We start from the raw sequence: 16,979 nt of genomic DNA, 5'->3' as shown, positions 1-16,979 counted from the left end.
ATTAATTTTTTTGCTATGAGCATAGATACATGAGTTGTAAATTGCCTTCATGTTTCATCCGCGACCGAAAAGATGTGGGAGGTGGCCCGCTCGCTTGGGTGGCCCGCTCGCTTGTGGATTACGTTAAGCATAAAATATATAGTCTGATACCAAAGATACAGTGCTTCGACATCTATCTACTAGTACCTATCTGGACAGACTAAAAGTCATAAAAAAAGAATCAAAGGGGACCGAAGCTCCACTATTGTCTCCCGATCTCCGTTTCTCTTCTCTGTCCTCTTTGAAGATCTATCCTTCTACAACACACTCTCTATCCTTGGTGTCTCTGATCAACTTCATCTAATAAACATCCTCGCGCACCTTCACTCCCCGGAGTCTGGACCTTTCCTGCCCGTCCACCATGAACTCATTGCATTTCCCCCTCTTTCGGATCCCACTACGGAGTATGTTAGCGCCATCTGGGTAATTAGACCCTCTTGGCCGTTAAGCAGACCCAATCTCCGGGAAATGAGTTCATCTCGTTAAGGAACGAGTGTAACCTCAAACTTTGGCTAAAATCTCAGGTCGTACCGAAGCAGTACTCAAGAAGCCAGATGTCTGGTGGCTCCTCTCAAGCGTCGAGACTTGTCTTCGAGTCCTCGGCTAAAGTTGAGCCAGCATTTTCGTCAAATTTAACAGTTCCACGATGGCTTGGAGACGAATACGATTCAATTCTTCAATGCGCTTGACTTTAATACAAGTCCTTCACCTTGGGGGTCTTATTGGATCGATTTTAGCCCCAGACGGCCTAATCAGCATGCTTCCGGACCGAAATCCCATTCTCTACCGGCTGATTTCCGTCGCCAGGTGACTCCAAGGGGTTGTGAATGATTTTCCCTAGTCCTCATCGCAACTTATTCAGAATCTGCAGCGGGACTTCAAATACACGGAGCGTCCCCCATAGCTCTTGGTGCGAGAACTTGTGATAAAGTGTTTGTTCTGATGTGACACTTTACTGTCGAGCAATCCTCCTCCCGAGCTGGCAGGAACGATCAGCTGCCTTTTCTATTGCTTCAATGCAAAATAATGATATGAGAATCCATCAATCAAGACAATAACAATGATGATGCGTTCCTTGATCATTGGGACTGTTGTCCCTACTGTGCTCGGACTCGCTGCGCAGCATGTGTCTGTGGCCAACGAAAAGACTTCTCTCACGCTCCTCTATCAGAACAATCTGAATGCATCAGACGCCGCAAACCATATCGGTGCAATCCTACTTGACCCAATGCAGCAACAAGATGTGCGTGAGGCATGTCAGGAATTCGGAGAGACGCTGATCTCGCAGACAAGCCTTCAAGAACACAAAGAGGATTTCAAGCATCTCTTTGCATGGCTTGCACATTCGGGAAAAACAAAATCAGACGCACACTTTTACATTCGTGAAGGCCTGCTTTCTGTCACCAAAGACTCGGATGATTTCACTGTCTCCAACTTCCCACCTCGGAACGCAAGGCTTCCCGTTTTGTGCACCCAGACAGGCAAGGATTCCGTGATTGAGGACACAGACTGTCGTCCAAAGCAGCTGCGAGTAATGTCCGAGGGCAATTCGTACATCGGGTTCCGCGATCAAAAGTCGTTTCGCTTCTTAGGTATTCCATATGCCCACCCCCCTCGGCGCTTCAAGAATACAACACTCTATTCGCGCAAAGCCAAAACCATCCGCGCGACCAACTACGGTTCTGCATGTGCTCAGGGCAGTGGCGGCAGTGAAGACTGCCTATACCTGAACATTCAAACGCCCTACATACCCAAGAAGGGATCGCGAGAGGGCCTGAAGCCTGTCATGTTCTGGATTCATGGCGGTGGCTTTACTGGGGGAACAGGTGCGGATCCGCTGACGGATGGTGGTAACCTCGCATCACGCGAGGACCTTGTGGTTGTCACATTCAACTACCGGCTGTCAACACTGGGATTTCTGGCTATTCCTGGGACTGATATCACCGGAAACTATGGAATCGCAGATCAGATTCTCGCCCTTGAGGTACACATTCCCTCTTTTCCCTATATGTGTCCCCAGGACTAACAGTCACAGTGGACTATTAAGAATATCGCGCAATTCGGAGGTGACCCAAATAAGATTACCATCATCGGTGAATCGGCTGGCGCTGGCTCGGTCAGAGTGCTACTAGGGTCTCCTCCTGCTTCAGGCAAGTTCCAAGGCGCTATTGCCATGTCGAACCTGGGTGGCGGTGCTGGACTCGGGCTGGAGAGCGACTACGCAACGACATACAGTTCATATCTCACAATTGACGAGTCCTATAAGCTCGCTGGTCCGCAAATCTTCTCCGAAGCTGGCTGCAACAGCGGCAGTCTTGAAGATAAGATCTCTTGCCTTAGGCAGGTTCCTGCGTCAACCCTGGTTGGATTTCAGACTGTTGCGCGTTATGTCGTTCAAGACGGCTATTATGTGACGACAAAGGAGCTCGATCTACTTCGGAAAGACGTCACTACTTCGAATGTGCCGGTCATGTTCGGCATTGTCGCCGACGACGGCGCTTCTTTCAGCACGTACCCCAAAACTCCTGTTAGTACCGAGCTTGAAGGCATCCAAGCGGCCCTGGGTATCACTAAGACATATGCTCAAACCATCATCGACTCAGGTCTGTTCCCATACTACGACACCGGCAACATGACGCTGGACTCTTTCAACGTCTCTCAACGGGTTGCGACAGACTTGCAATTCCGTTGTATCGACCAGGCTACTGTGTTTGCTGGTGTTGTCTCTGGAGTGTTTCAGCCTTCATACTTCTATCAGATGCAGAGGGCAACCGGTGGCTATGACCCTAACAATCTCGGCGGCCCTCCTGCAACGCCAGAGTTTCCGAATGGAGATCCAGAGCTGCCCTACTTCCGTCTCCATGGCGCAGATCTGCCTTGGGTCTTTGGAACGCTAACGACCCTGCGCGACCCTCTCGGTCTCTTTTCCATGCAGCTCGTGTCTGCTTACTTTGCCGAGTTTGTTCGATCTGGCCAACCAAACCCTGCGCCGGAGTACCTCCAGGCGCGCGGGTACCAGCAAACACTGGACGCCGTCAACAATTTTGATCGATGGGAGCCGGTGTCTCACTCTGAGGGACCATTGCAGCTTCTCGATTATCCTAGTGTGCAAGCTCCTTTCCAGGATTTGGCTCAGTGTGAATTCCTGGGTTACCCGATCACATATTACTTCCATTGACTTTTACTTTGACTCATTGTCAAGTAGACCATATCTATTTGGAATGGCTTACCGCATTAACACACTCCAACGAAATTGACTCCACCCACAAGTCAACGCGAAAGCAAGCGACATCACTTATTGGCGGCGGTTTCATCGACACCATTTTCCAATGGTCTGACGCCGAGATCATAGCATTTTATGCCCCCGCATGACTAGATCAGCAGAGTTGCAGAAATCGCAATCCATGAGAAGTGAATATCTGGATGTATGGCTGTCACAAACTAGCACCCTGGTAAGAGATATGACAAGCCTTGCCATTCTCTGCTTGGAATTACAAAAATTTTCGAGGACCAAGTGCAAAATGAAGCTCATATATGACATTTTCTTGTTGATACGCCCTTCACTACCATAGCGTCCTTCTTCATACAATCTGGGCTATAGGCGGATGGGGGCGTGGAGACACCACTCCTCATCAACTTTGCCTCCTGCTGAGCTGCAAACGGGAGCGATGGCTTATTGTGGATGCTAGGTCTCCTTGCGGTCATTCTCACAGCAAGTGCCAACTCTGCTTGGAACATCTAGAAGATGCTGATGCTTTGTGCTCTAAGCAACCTTGGCCATTCATTCATTCTATGTACTTAGAGCAGGGATCAGGTTAGTTGATTGTGCGTGGCAGGAATGGTGGTGATGTTTCCATCCATTTTCAATGTACTTGATCCCCGAGACGTGCAATATATGTATCAGTCAATAGCACAAATTCATCTATAATCTCGATTCATATGATGATTGCTGAATCATAGTCGAACCATGGACATTCAAGCGCACAGATCTTCCAACCAGAAATGAAACCATCAGCCTGTTATGTCCATTTCCCATCCGTGTCGAGTGATGATTCCCAAATACCGCACACAAGTCAAGAAAGAGGCAGAAACCAAGGGGGATCATCTTTTATACATGATAAGAAATCCAAACAAATCCGTCGCGAGTCATCTAACAAAAGCTGAAGGTACACCTGCAATTTCCAAGTGCCTGTGGCAGACAGCCCCGATTCATCCTGTCGACGTAACAGGTCGTTCCTTTTCATGAATCTCGAAATTCCATTCCATACCCGTTTCCCGGTCCCAGTTGTCGTATTATTCGTGTGCCTTTCGTGGGAACATAAACATCAATTAAACATAAAACATAGGTCGTAAAAAAAAATCAAAAATGCATGTGCGCCGCGGATTCTGGCGCCTATTCTTCATCCGTCAACTGCTTTATCAGGCTGATGCTCAGAATCATCACCAAGAGACCTATCGTTACGACCACCAAGAGGACGAACCCGAACCAGCCAAGCACCATGGCGGATGTTCCAACCCCAGACTTGACGCTCCCGTTGCCCATGTCCTGCGCTATTGTCGTTGCAGCGACTGATGCTGTGTGCTGCCATAGTACCGACACAAGCACAAAGACAGATGCGACGAAGATGAGCGCCAAGGCAGCTTGGGAGACGGGGCGCGATGGAAATGGTTTGACCTCTCGTTCTGAGCCGGTGGAATCGATCTCTTCATGCCAGCCGGGGAATGTGGCCAGGAGGATAAAGCAGAAAAAGGCCAGGATGACCGCAACGATACTGTACGAGTGAGCAATTGCGGCACGAATGGACGCGGGATCGAAGGACTTACAGCAAATATGGGAACACAACTGCGTCCTTGAATGTCGATGCCACCCAGATTAGATTCAATGGATCTTGGTCGACGGTTACAATCTCAGCCAATGCCGTGGCGTTTGAGTTGCAGATGTAGGATCCCCCATCGGGTTGAACGCAGATACCAAAATATCCCACGCGGACTTCCATTTCTGCACCACCAACAATATTTGCCGTCGCTGTCACCACGCCAGGATCCACCTGCGCCTTGTCGAAGACTGGATTATAACGCTCATAGTATAGGGATATCAAAAAGATATCGGGAATTTGCGGTGATGATGACGAACATCCGGCTAGTAGTAAGGCTAGAACAAGTTAGCCACATTCCGCACAGTACCATGTGGCAGAGGAGAACTCACAGAGAAGTATGATCGCCACAGCAATGATAATCATGAGCACATGATGATAACCGATCATTGGAATGAACCCTGAGACCTAGTCAGTATACTCTGATACTAAATAATTGGGGAAGGGCACAACATACGGGCAAGCCCGGCGCCAATTCTGAGAGGCATTGCGGGAGAGGATTCGGATCTCCCCTGCGCCTTTCCTTCACGCTGAGTAACTCACTTCTCGGACTCCCGAGAAGGAGTGCCTGTTGGGCCGCTGCTGGTCACTATCCGGTGAGAGGCTCAGTCACAAGATGTTTCCGAGCCTGTTGAACTTGGTGGCGCGCAGGCTGGCTTCAAGTACAGTCACTACTACGTGCTGTCTTGTAGAGGATCTTGATCACTGAGATAAGATAAGATGGCCAGATGCGTTGACAATGCTGTGACAACGTGGTATGGAATGTGGATGTTGTGGATCGAGGCTCGGATGGGTCACTCGAATAGTTCGATGCGATATAGTTGATGGAGCTTTTCCAAAGAATGTGGCTTCTTTCAAAGGGCGACACCTGATTATTTCATAAAAATGGTCAGAGTCTCAACTCAAAGCTCAGTTTCCAGTCCGGAATATCACAGTTCGCAAAGATAGGTATATGCCAAAAACAGGCAAGTATGAGAGAGGGTATCGTAGGAGGAAGAATGAAGGGGAGAGAGGGAAGGGAGCGTAGCTGGACAAATCCACAAATGCGGCCTAAACCTCCTTCTGCTTCCAATTTTTCACAACGAGAGACAGTTACAGCATTAGGGTCCCGGTGATGACACTGATGATGATGATGATGCACTGTATCCTGGTGGCTGGGAGACTGTCGGCGATGCCCCATACAATCGAGGAGGCTGGGCCAACGCCTTTTGTTTACGCTGCCCGTTCCCCGGTAACCATGTCTGACCGCCTGCACTTTCAGGCATCCCCTCTAGTCCCCATCCGGACCAGATCGACCCCATCGATGGCGCTATGCCTTGATAGGATAAGTACCGTGGCTTATCAGAAACGTGATCGATCCAGCCTCGCGACTTTCAGGTGTCGAGGACTCCACCGCCAACAATAGACAGGCGCAATAAGATGAAGGACTATTGAATTGTTCGCTGTAAGTCTCAATGATGAAAAAACCATGGATGAAGCTGCTCTGTATGTATATTACTCCAATCAGACTTTGTCTTTCCTCTTGCAATGTCAAACACCTCCCAAACCTTGTAGCCCAACAAGACCGCCCAATCCAGATATGGGTATACCAAAAGTATCAATGCAAAATAGTGGTATGGAAATCGTCCCAAATACGCCTTTGTGCTCCATTCAGGTAATGTCCACTCGTCCATGCAAACCAACAGAATCGACTTCCACAACCCGAGAATCCCTCGGCGTCATCTGGCATACAAGAACTTTTCCAGATTAACCGGTTCCTGCAGTTTGCTGTTATTATCGCCATCCTCTTCGTCGTCAGTATTGGGAATAATCAAGTCTTCACTGCCCTGAGTAAAGGTTGTCGCCGACCGTTCAACCACTCTGGGAGGGACGAACGCCTTTGTCTGGGAAAGGGCATTCATAGATTGCGAACGAGCCAGAGCAGTTTGACCAAGCCGCTGCAAGGGAGTGAGTCGACGCCGCGGGGACGGACCAGACGAAGTTGACGACATCGGATTGCGAGATGCGCCAGAGTTACTCTCTATAGCCTGGGGCTTGAAGACATAATTTGAAAGCATTGATTTGCCATCTTTCTCGTCTGACATATGCGCTCCGGGCGAATAAACACCTTCCTTCGAGTCTCCGGAACCGTGATCGGGGTCGGGAAGGTGCGTCATTATTTCCTCTGCAAGTTCATCAGAGAAAACTCCCAAAGTAGATTTGCGTTTGGTTCGAGCAGCCGTAGAGCCACTTGGACTAGAGCTGCCGATGCCAGGCGCGAAGAATCGACTGCGGCAGTGGGCACGATCAGGCAAGCTTTCTTCCTCTGTCTCAGCGCAAAGGCGTTGCCGCTTGACGGGTTGAAAAGTCGACACTTTAGCCGCGCGAGCCAAGAAAGAGGTACGCTCCACACTTCGGACCAAGGGACTTGATAATCGGTTGGAGGGATCCAGAGCAGATGCCGACCTCATAACGCCTGGCTGCGATGGCGCAGGGCTACTCTCCCAGGAACTATTGGCATGACGCTCCAGGAGTCGTTGCTGACTCGGAGACGGCGTTAGACTGTTGGGGTCTAGTTCAGCCAACGGCACCCGCTTGGGAGTAAAGAATGAGCTGATGGGCTTCTTTGGCTTCAGCTCTGCCGCGGAGCCGAGCGTCTGCCGCCGAGTGATTCCGCTGGGCATCTTCCGAGGAGCCTGGGGTTTCAGAACAATTTGCTCTTTTGTCGTTGGATCCAGGTCGCCAAGTGCAACTCCCATCGCGATTTCCGCATCCACATCGCGCCCGATAAAGGGCAGCTCCTCCACGTTCACATCCTTTTCGGGTGGAGTTAAGGGGACGAGCTTGCCGGCCTTCGGACAAAAAACTCTCTGGTATAGGAAGGTGAGCTCAGCTTGCTTGAAATTTTCAAGGTAATCAGCGGGAACGTAAAATTGACCGTCAAATTGCAGCATGCGAAGTGCCTTCTCAACGTTCTTGTACTTTCGTATACTCCGATAAGCTGTCTTCAGGCCCATTCTGGGGATGTTGGGCAGATAATCGCAGCCACTGAGGATACACATTCGTCTGAAGTCAGCATCTGTCCATCCTATTAAGCTAACCTCACGACAGGCCGTGAAGTCTGCTCGATTAATCTCAATGCAATCGCCGTGTTGGTCGAGTTTGGACAGCAATCTTTTGGCGCCGAAGACAAGTAAATCCGAGTCTTCAGATATGATACCATTAATGATGCCCTGCCGTTCAAGATATACCAACTGTGCATCTGCCTCGTACGGCGCGACCACGTATTGGACTTCCATCTTCTTCAGTTCCTCGATCAATTGGCGAGCCATATAAGGAGTCACATCGACGGCCTTTTGTAGTTCCTGATAGGCCTCTGCCATACGACCCTTCCGTTGAAGCTCCAGTCCAAGAGCCTTACTCTCCTGCCGCTTCTGAAGCCGCTCGGACTCGGTACCGGATTTACTCGGGAGATTGTCTCCATCGAAGACAAGGTATGGGGTTACCCCGAAGTAGAGGAGCATGCGGACACGATTGAGGACGAAATCGACATGCCTGGAGAAAAATCAGTCATGCTCTCGCGGAACGTTTTGATTGTGATCACATACTTCGTCGTAGGCCTGTCGAGAACGAGATCAACAGCGCAGGCAACAGTGCCGCGATGTAGCCAGCCATACGCATCTACTCCGAGGGTTTGCCCTTTGAACTTTTTCACATGGCATGGCTTCTGAATTGATTTGAGAAGGCCATGGAGTCCTGCATGATAGATCAGTTATTCTGCCATTCATCATGATGAAGAGGGCAAGCCTACCTTTGATGCCCATGGTGGGCACTCTTGCAAAGGCAAGACACTCCTGCCGTTCACTTAACCGGCCAAGACGGGCATCAGCTCTGGTATTGTTGGGGTGGAGAGTCGAAGAGTCCGAGGACGGGAGTGCTGGGATGCCGCGTTCCTATAAAAGAGAGACTGACGACAGATGTCAGCCACCTGACCAACTGACCAGATACAAAATGCTGGGCCCTGACAACGAGGCTGGAATGTTTGTTCCTTCTTGTCCCCATCGACGCGCGAACGCGATACACCGAAAGAGCAGCTCTGATTGGGTCACGGGAGGCGGTCTCTACTTCCGCCATCACCGCCTGTTGATTCTGCCATTCGTACCAAAAAATTATCAAAAAAGGAAGTTTCGACTTTGCCGATGGTAGATTCACATAGACTATCTATCTCAGACAAGTATAGAAGCTTGAAACTCGACACAATGCCCAAGTCTTTCACGAAAGTTCACAAGCATATCTCTAAGAAGCGTGGTGTGATCGATGCACTCCATGAGAACAGCAGAGATGCGAAGAGATTGCGCCGAGCCAACGCAAGAGACGATCGAGTAGCCCGAGTCACAGCATTGATGTCCCGTGGAAGACAGTCCTACAGTCAGTCCATACTTCAAAATTCCTCTGAGTACCTGATTGAGCTGATTCTAAGACGCTATTCTCAGTCGATCGCGTTACGTACTTCCAAGAAACCATCGCGGAAGAATCTAAACCCTTCTCAGAAGATGATATGAAGGATTTAATCGTGCGGTATGTCCATGCCATTACCTGGGGTTGCAAGTTGCATGCTAACATCTGCTTCGCTAGGTATATCAACCGTAGCGTCCCTGAGATCGAACAATTACAGAGTGAGCGGAGGAAGGGTCGACCTCCAAGCAAGCGCGAAGAGGCGTTACTACAACGGACAGAGGCTGAGAATAAAGAGTTCAAGACTGGATTCTGGATGCCTGATTTAAGTCAAGAAGATGTGATCAAAGGCCTTGCCTCGTGGAACGGAGACTGGTCCAGCCTCAGCATGATGAAATTCATCAGAATTACCAGAGACGGTGGGAAACAGCCGTCGGTTTTTCCACCCAAGGGACTTTCATGAGGCCGTTTCCTTCCTTTTCTTTTTGGTCTTCTTTTTATACTTAACGAGGCAGATGATCTTCGGCGATGATGCTACATATGACATATTACAATGACCACTTGTACATGCTGCAGACACTTTGTTGTGCATCTTCAATATCTTTCATAAGTTCCAGCTCAGTATCTTACCAAATTGCATCGCTCTGCGCATTGAGCATGAAGTTATCATACTGTACTGCTGCACCCGAGCCGTCAGGTAGACATAGTCCACGTCTTGCCCTAGGTTGCCATGGTGCTTAAATACGGGCATCGATCAACAGACACTCAATGGGTCAAAATCCGACGCAAATAAAACCCAGATCTAGTACAACTATCTGGCAGGCGAAGAACCGATTTTTTATAAGTAGGCTCATCCTGTACTCCGTAGGTATATGTAGTTGGATCACCGGAAATGTTAGAAGCTCAAAGTCTTGGCGCGCGGGTGACATGGGTCGGAAGGTTAACATCATCGGCTCGCCTCACGCCAGCTCCAAAACTTCCTCTCTGTCAACTTCATACCACCTTATTATCATCTATTGCCAATTTTGCGCATCATATTTTCATCAATCTTGAAGATGCTTTCTCTTCGTACATTCGCACGTTCTGTGCCTCGCACACTCTCGCGGTCCATCGCTACCACCTCCCGGTCGTCCTTCCTGTCGGTTCCCAAGAATGGCTTTCTGCAAGTTTCGTTGAAGCAGGCTACAAGACCCTCCTACGCTGCTTTCTCTACCTCTAGTGTTTTCAGACAATCTCCTGCTGAAGGTAAAGAATTCCATAAATTTTTTTCCTCCAAGTTATCTATGGAGGAAAAGAGAGTCTCAAATTCTTCTCTTTTTCATCTTCCATCTTCGTTTCCTTATTGATCGGGCACGAGTTCCGGTGGCTTTGCAAGCTTGGTTTCATGGAGCAAAAAGTCAAGCTAACATCAAATTCCTTCAAATCAGGTGATATCGAGCTTGCTGCTAAGCTTGAGGATGAATTGAAGCATGAGAAGGCCTCCGGTCTTGAGGACCTCGAGACCTCGGTCCAGAACATCCAGTATGTTCTTCAGAACAACTCCTGGGAGGTGAGTATACGAACCACAGCCATCGTTGATTTTGACATGGACTCACCGATTGTACATAGGTCAAAGATGTTCCTGGTGAACAGGAAGTTGTGTTGACCAAGAAGTTCGGCAAGGAGGAGTAAGTCTCACGCGAACAGAACCTTCGGCTCCTCCGCTAATGCTTCCCTCTACGGACAGGATCCGACTCACCTTCACCGTCGCCGACCTTCAGAACCTGAGCGAACAGGAGGATTTCGACGACAGCGCTTTCGCCGATGAGATGGACTTCCAGGGCCACCAGCCCGCTAACCAGGGTCGCGGTGGCCCCGGTGGTGTTGCTCAGCACCCCGAGGATCGCATTGCTCCCGCTGACCGCGAAATGGAGGATCTAGACCGTGATATGGAGCCCAGCTTCCCCGCTCGTGTCAACATCACCATCGAGAAGCCCGGCAACGGTTCTCTCCTGATCCAGACCGTTGCCCAGGATGGTTTGTTCCAGATCGAGGAGGTGTCTTACTTCTCCAAGCCCGATCTCGCCCACGCCCAAACCGCCGAGCAAGACTGGGCCAGACAGAGCCTCTATGCTGGTCCTCCTTTCGAGAACCTTGACGAGGACCTGCAGACCTTCCTCGAGCGCTACCTCGAAGAGAGAGGCATCAACGCCGAGCTCGCCAACATGATTCCCGACTACATTCAGGTTAAGGAGCAGAAGGAATACGTTCGCTGGCTCGAGAGTAAGTTTGATCCCTGCCATTTCCGTGTTCGTTCTCCTGTAGCTAACACCGCTGGTCGCAGACGTCAAGAACTTTGTCTCCGCTTAAATGCCGAAATATTCGTTGCAAAAAACTGTGCCTCCAAACATGTCAGACTCCCGCTCTGAAGTCCATGCTCGGTCTTCTCGTACATTGTATCAAAACTTATTGGGAAATCGTAATTAGTTATCCCTTATTCCCCCATTTGTGTATCAATATAGAAACGAATTCAGGATTATATGTAGTTCACATCGAATTGGAAACGTCGAAGCACTCAGGTAGTCATCGTGAGTATCACCGAGTTTACCGTAGTAGCGTAGAGTGACAAAAACACATAAGTTTTGGTATCGGATCCTTGATTCAGCCTAACCAACACAAACGCCTCTACTTCGCCAGCATAAACCAACAATTTCGCTGAGAACAGAAACCTGGAAATCCCAACATCAAGAACCCAACCATGGAATAGAACAAATGCAAACAGGCACGACTTTAAAATTCCATACTTTCCGATTTAATCTCAACCGGATCTTCATTTCCTCGTTTGCCGACGCGTTCCTCTTTGTTTAGAGAAGCGATGAATGAACGGAAGTAGTCGATATATGGCTTGAGGCTCGTCTTCTCGTAATCTTGCAATTTGCGACTTGCTTGAGAATCGTTAGGCGTGCTGCTTTCACCCTGAACAGCTTCGGCGCCTGCATTACCGCTGGAGTGTTCGGCATCCCAGGCATCAATCTCCGCCAGTAATTGAGTGACTGTTGGGACGGAAAGGGGATCCAATTCGTCCGCCTTTTTAGCGTCGATGGGAACACATACACGCCCGGTACCGGGGTGGATGACGAAAGGGCTCTTGAGCAAATGGATCATTTTCTTGCTGACTTCAGCATCGAGTCGCGGGTACGTATATTCCAGTACGATATCCTGTTTCGCGTCTCTCAGAGTGGTCGGGTTCAGAGTGCTGCTTTTGCCAGTTTTAGCAAGCGCGTCGATGTCCGCCCATTTGTTCGTACTTGACCGCTCGGGCGACGAATCCCATTTCTTGCGCAGTGCGTCATTCAGTGTCTTGTCCGGGAGCAATGAGAGAAGTCGCTCCGCTTGTTCTGAGCTTGCGAATGTATCCTGGTCAACAAGTGTAGTTTGAGCAAAGAAGGGTTTGAGAATTTCAAGACTGCGGGACATATGTGGATGTAACGGCCGCTTCATGTTCACGCGCTTCCCGCTTTGAGACCCTCCTCTCACAACGTCGAGGTAGCCGGCAATGGCCCTTCGCCGATCATCGGTGAGACTGCGAGCACGCGGATCGCACACCCATGCGTGAGCACCACGACGACCTGAGTATACCCAAAGGATGTGCTCGAAGCCAAAGTCTTCACGCAAGGCAGTATCCACAACTTGTATTGCCATAGTCACGAAAGTCCAGCATTTCCGACAGATGTTTGCCTTCTCACAGCAAGACCGAATGTCGTCATAATCCGTCAAATCAATATCGAATACTAGCTCTTTGGAGATTGGTTTCATCTGACCGCCTCTTAATGTTTTCCGATCCCGCGGGTTTGTGTTATATACGGGACCGATCTCAAACCGCGAAGGGTTCATTTTCAAGATGTCCTTACGGAATCTGAGGGGAAAATATGTCAGCAATCGATGAACTATAGGTGCACAGCTTCCCTCACTCACAAATCCGCAGTCGCATATGATTGATAACGAAGATACGCGTCATTTTGAAGCGTAAGAGCGAATTCACGGTTCCCAAAATCAGGAGAGGGGATAATTCCATGGTTCAGCCATTGAAAGAGGTAGCGGAATGGAAATAGACGCTGATAGAACGCGAGCATAATATCTGTGTCGACTTGTGTCGATTGAGGAGCGGACCTTCATGTACATTCAATGTTAGTGCCATGCTCGAATGCAAGAACAAACGACGCTTACTCTGCGGGAGCCGAAGACGCTTTCACCCCATTTTGCGCTTCAGGGGCACTAGAAGCTGGAAATTCCTCGTTGTCTTCTTCGTCGCTGAACATATCTTCAAGCCTCACCCCTGTTGCCTGGTTTTCCGGCGCGGCTGGCGCCTTATCTTCTGTAGTGCCAGAAGGTGCATCCGTTGCAGGGGCATCTGGGAGGATCTCATCATCGTGATCGTGAGCGGGCGACTCGGCGGAGGAAACTGAGTGAGGCATTGTGTATCTGGTTGAAGAAGCGCAATGTGGTAACTTTACGGACCCTTCTGCCCTACAACATTGTTCATGTAATCCACATCCATTAACGCGAGACGCGTCCCGAACGCGTGCCTCTTACTGAACCGGACACCTGAGTGACCCTTATCAGCCCTAGCCCTTATCGTTATATTATCGATAGAAGAACTCTTGGATAAGCTCACGTGATACTGATTAGGCTGTCTTTATCTACAACCGCAAACGGTCAGTGGCCCTGGAAGTCTCATGCAACCACAACCTCGCCAGGAACAATCTCCTTCCCCTTTTTCACTTCCGCTTGCGGAATCATTGTAAGATCGTTCAACTTGTCAGAGTTCTCTTCCTTCTCTCTGGCCCCTCTCGAGTTGTATGATGCCTACATCTGCCCTGATTCTAACAGAGATATCCAATCAAGATAGATCCTGTCACATCCAGGCAGAGGATCCACCACCCTCAGCTTGAAATGTTCACTGGGTTCTCTTCTCACAGTACTTGTGTCTAGAAGACTTAACTGGCTGAAAATGGTAGCAGTGAGCATACCAAAGATCTCGACATGGATCTGATATGCGTCATCATCGATCAAAGGCTTTATGAAAGCGTTTGGTCATGGAGGCTCTTCTCTCGCAACGAACTGAGCAGTGCTCTAGCATCCACTTTCATGCGCTTCAGCCTATGGTGCTGGATTGACTCCAGTACCTTTTGCTTCTCGTTGCTACCAACCCTTTCTTTAAGCTTCGGCAGGTAGCGTTGTATGGGCGTACCCATCTCAAACTCCACATTCCAGGGTTGTTTCAGTCGCCTTTCTGCAGTGTGGTTCAACCATCCCAGACTGAAGGCCCATGGCGCCCCCGAGCTATGACCGGCTCTGTTCTATCTCTGCGTGAGAGAGCTTTTTCGTGACAGGATCTCATTTTTTGAGTGGGATGGAGGGGGGCCTTCATACGTAGTAGATTGTGCTTCGAGGATTATCCGTGCTCGATGGCAAGATCTACGGCTTCTTCTTGCAGTTCAGTTGAAGATCTATCAGCTTACAAAACACGGCGTATCACCGGCTACATGTCCCTAGGGAGCATCTAGCTCTCCACTTGGTAATGCTGGTCCATGTTACCTTTGTCTCACTGGTTTATGTTGGTGACGCCATCACTTCTTGTCCTTAGACTTCAGTGCCTCTTCTTGTTGCCCCATTTCTTCGGAGGTCGAGGTGGGTATCCCCGACCTTCCACTCGAATGGAACTCCGAGATGTCACATTGATATCCTGGTCTTGACACACGACAGGCTCCCACATAAGAGTTTTCTCTCGATAGCATTACATCGGTACCTCTATTATCCATGGTTCGATCGGGGATTATCACTCTACTCGGGCTGGAGGCGAATCAGTCTGCAAATTACCTGGGACCAGATATTGGTCGTCATACTTGTTGACCGTGGATACGACAGGGTACCATTACCACCATCAGTGATCCCATGAAAACGGCAAGCGACTCCATTCTCAAGATATAAAGTCGAGTTCCTCTTACGATCATCATTTCATTTCCCTCAATTCTCTCTTTCTCCTCTCTGTCAAAGAAAGGTCGCTCGCTCTCATACTCTTCATTCGTTTTCTTCCTTGCTTCCTTCGGGATTGTTATTTATTGGTGTTCAGGAACTTCTGTCTCAAAAGCAAGACCAGTCCTTCAAAATGGTCAACGCTGGCATTGCACTTGTGGCTTTGGCCGGCCCAGCCTTTGCGGGCGTGGTGCAGAACAATGGCTATGACCAGGTAAGCCAAGCCCAGCCCAGCCTATATTACCTTCTGCGTGGCAGACCGCTAAGACGATGCGGTAATAGGGTCATGTTGGTCCAACTGCTCCCATCAAGCCCCCAAGCTCTGATAAGTGGACGACCACTACTGAGCCTCACTGGGTCACCAAGACGACCACTTACTTGACCACATCCTGCCCAGGTATGATGCTCTACCTGATCTCTTCCAGCGCATGTATCTAATGCTCTATCGCAGTGACCCACTCTACTGTCACTTCTGGCACCAAGACTTTGACGGTCCCAATCACTTTGACTGAGACACTCACCGTGACTACCACTACCGTCTGTGACTTGAACACCGAGGTGGTCGTGCCCACTGGAATTGTAACTAGCAAGACTCTGGTCCCAACTTCTGTCACGACGACCGAGACGGTGTGCTATACTTGCAACAGCACCACTGCTCCACCTCATTCAACCACTTCTGTCCCTGGTCACAACACTACTACTATTGTGCCTCCACCGATCACTACCAATGGTACCATTGTTGTCCCCTCAACAAGCGTGCCTGGCCACCAGAACACAACTGTGATCCCACCTGCACCAGTCCCAACCATCAATCCCGGACAGAACACTACTGTTGTGCCTGTGCCATCCCCTAAGCCCGCTCCTTTCACCAACAGCACTGTTCCATCAGTTCCCACTGTGCAGCCAGTTCCTGTTGCGCCTGGACAGCCCTCGACTCCTGCCCAGCCTTCTGTCCCTGGTCAGCCTTCTGTCCCTAGTCAGCCCTCTGTGCCTGGTCAGCCCTCTGTTCCTGGCCAGCCCTCTGTTCCTAGCCAGCCCTCTGTGCCTGGTCAGCCCTCTGTTCCTGGTCAGCCCTCTGTTCCTGGTCAGCCCTCTGTCCCTGGTCAGCCCTCTGTTCCTGGTCAGCCCTCTGTGCCTGGCCAGCCCTCTGTGCCTGGCCAGCCCTCTGTTCCTAGCCAGCCCTCTGTTCCCAGTCAGCCCTCTGTCCCTGGTCAGCCCTCTGTGCCTGGTCAGCCCGCCGCTCCCACCCAGCCCGCTGGTACCCCGGCGCAACCCTCTGGTGTCTCACCGGTGGGCCCAACAGAGACTCCTTTCACTGGCTCTGCTTCCCAGAGCTTCGAGCCTGCCGCCGGTCTCCTGGCTGGTGTCATGGGTATCATGCTCATGCTTTAGAGCATTCATCTATAGCCTTCCGCATTCAAGGTGGTTGGTTATCATACGGGCGGGAAAGGTATCTTTTCGATAATTCTGGATTTTCTCTTCTCGCACGGTTTTGACTTGATCTGTGTTATCATTTGACATCCACATTTCGGCCATCTACTTATGAAAAAGTTGTTCCTTCGCTCATGGTTTATGGACGGGGTTATAGTTTGTCAAATAACGAAGTAATAGTAATAT

At 49.9% G+C, this 16,979-nt stretch overlaps 7 protein-coding genes across 7 annotated transcripts; 4 read left to right on the top strand and 3 right to left on the bottom strand.

Moving 5' to 3' along the window:
- Positions 1-1,099: 1,099 nt before the first annotated feature.
- CDV56_107189 (putative carboxylesterase) lies at positions 1,100-3,217 on the top strand (the record flags this gene model as incomplete). Its single annotated transcript, XM_026760808.1, has 2 exons — positions 1,100-2,023; positions 2,075-3,217. The coding sequence occupies 2 exons, from the start codon at positions 1,100-1,102 to the stop codon at positions 3,215-3,217; spliced, it is 2,067 nt and encodes a 688-aa protein (XP_026613141.1).
- A 1,215-nt stretch (positions 3,218-4,432) lies between these two features.
- CDV56_107085 (Fig1 domain-containing protein) lies at positions 4,433-5,401 on the bottom strand (the record flags this gene model as incomplete). Its single annotated transcript, XM_026760704.1, has 4 exons — positions 4,433-4,811; positions 4,864-5,191; positions 5,246-5,314; positions 5,371-5,401. 4 exons carry the CDS (start codon positions 5,399-5,401, stop codon positions 4,433-4,435), a joined length of 807 nt encoding a protein of 268 aa, XP_026613140.1.
- A 1,230-nt stretch (positions 5,402-6,631) lies between these two features.
- Positions 6,632-8,716, bottom strand: CDV56_106919 (putative exonuclease; the record flags this gene model as incomplete). Its single annotated transcript, XM_026760538.1, has 3 exons — positions 6,632-8,447; positions 8,501-8,648; positions 8,704-8,716. The coding sequence occupies 3 exons, from the start codon at positions 8,714-8,716 to the stop codon at positions 6,632-6,634; spliced, it is 1,977 nt and encodes a 658-aa protein (XP_026613139.1).
- A 435-nt stretch (positions 8,717-9,151) lies between these two features.
- On the top strand, positions 9,152-9,810 carry CDV56_106864 (translation machinery-associated protein 16; the record flags this gene model as incomplete). Its single annotated transcript, XM_026760483.1, has 3 exons — positions 9,152-9,320; positions 9,386-9,470; positions 9,528-9,810. 3 exons carry the CDS (start codon positions 9,152-9,154, stop codon positions 9,808-9,810), a joined length of 537 nt encoding a protein of 178 aa, XP_026613138.1.
- A 592-nt stretch (positions 9,811-10,402) lies between these two features.
- Positions 10,403-11,696, top strand: CDV56_106753 (MAM33 family protein; the record flags this gene model as incomplete). The annotated part of the gene is made up of 5 exons (XM_026760372.1): positions 10,403-10,592; positions 10,775-10,896; positions 10,956-11,014; positions 11,074-11,609; positions 11,671-11,696. The coding sequence occupies 5 exons, from the start codon at positions 10,403-10,405 to the stop codon at positions 11,694-11,696; spliced, it is 933 nt and encodes a 310-aa protein (XP_026613137.1).
- A 420-nt stretch (positions 11,697-12,116) lies between these two features.
- On the bottom strand, positions 12,117-13,801 carry CDV56_106643 (DNA primase subunit PRI1; the record flags this gene model as incomplete). The annotated part of the gene is made up of 3 exons (XM_026760262.1): positions 12,117-13,242; positions 13,302-13,496; positions 13,554-13,801. The coding sequence occupies 3 exons, from the start codon at positions 13,799-13,801 to the stop codon at positions 12,117-12,119; spliced, it is 1,569 nt and encodes a 522-aa protein (XP_026613136.1).
- A 1,694-nt stretch (positions 13,802-15,495) lies between these two features.
- cspA (putative cell surface protein) lies at positions 15,496-16,754 on the top strand (the record flags this gene model as incomplete). The annotated part of the gene is made up of 3 exons (XM_026760074.1): positions 15,496-15,576; positions 15,645-15,759; positions 15,814-16,754. The coding sequence occupies 3 exons, from the start codon at positions 15,496-15,498 to the stop codon at positions 16,752-16,754; spliced, it is 1,137 nt and encodes a 378-aa protein (XP_026613135.1).
- Between the last annotated feature and the right edge of the window lie 225 nt (positions 16,755-16,979).

The sequence above is a fragment of the Aspergillus thermomutatus genome (genome assembly GCF_002237265.1).
Source record: "Aspergillus thermomutatus strain HMR AF 39 chromosome Unknown NODE_140, whole genome shotgun sequence".
Taxonomy (NCBI): Eukaryota; Fungi; Ascomycota; class Eurotiomycetes; order Eurotiales; family Aspergillaceae; genus Aspergillus; species Aspergillus thermomutatus.
Note: the sequence above shows the minus strand (reverse complement) of the source record. Positions and strands in the feature narration are given on the sequence as shown.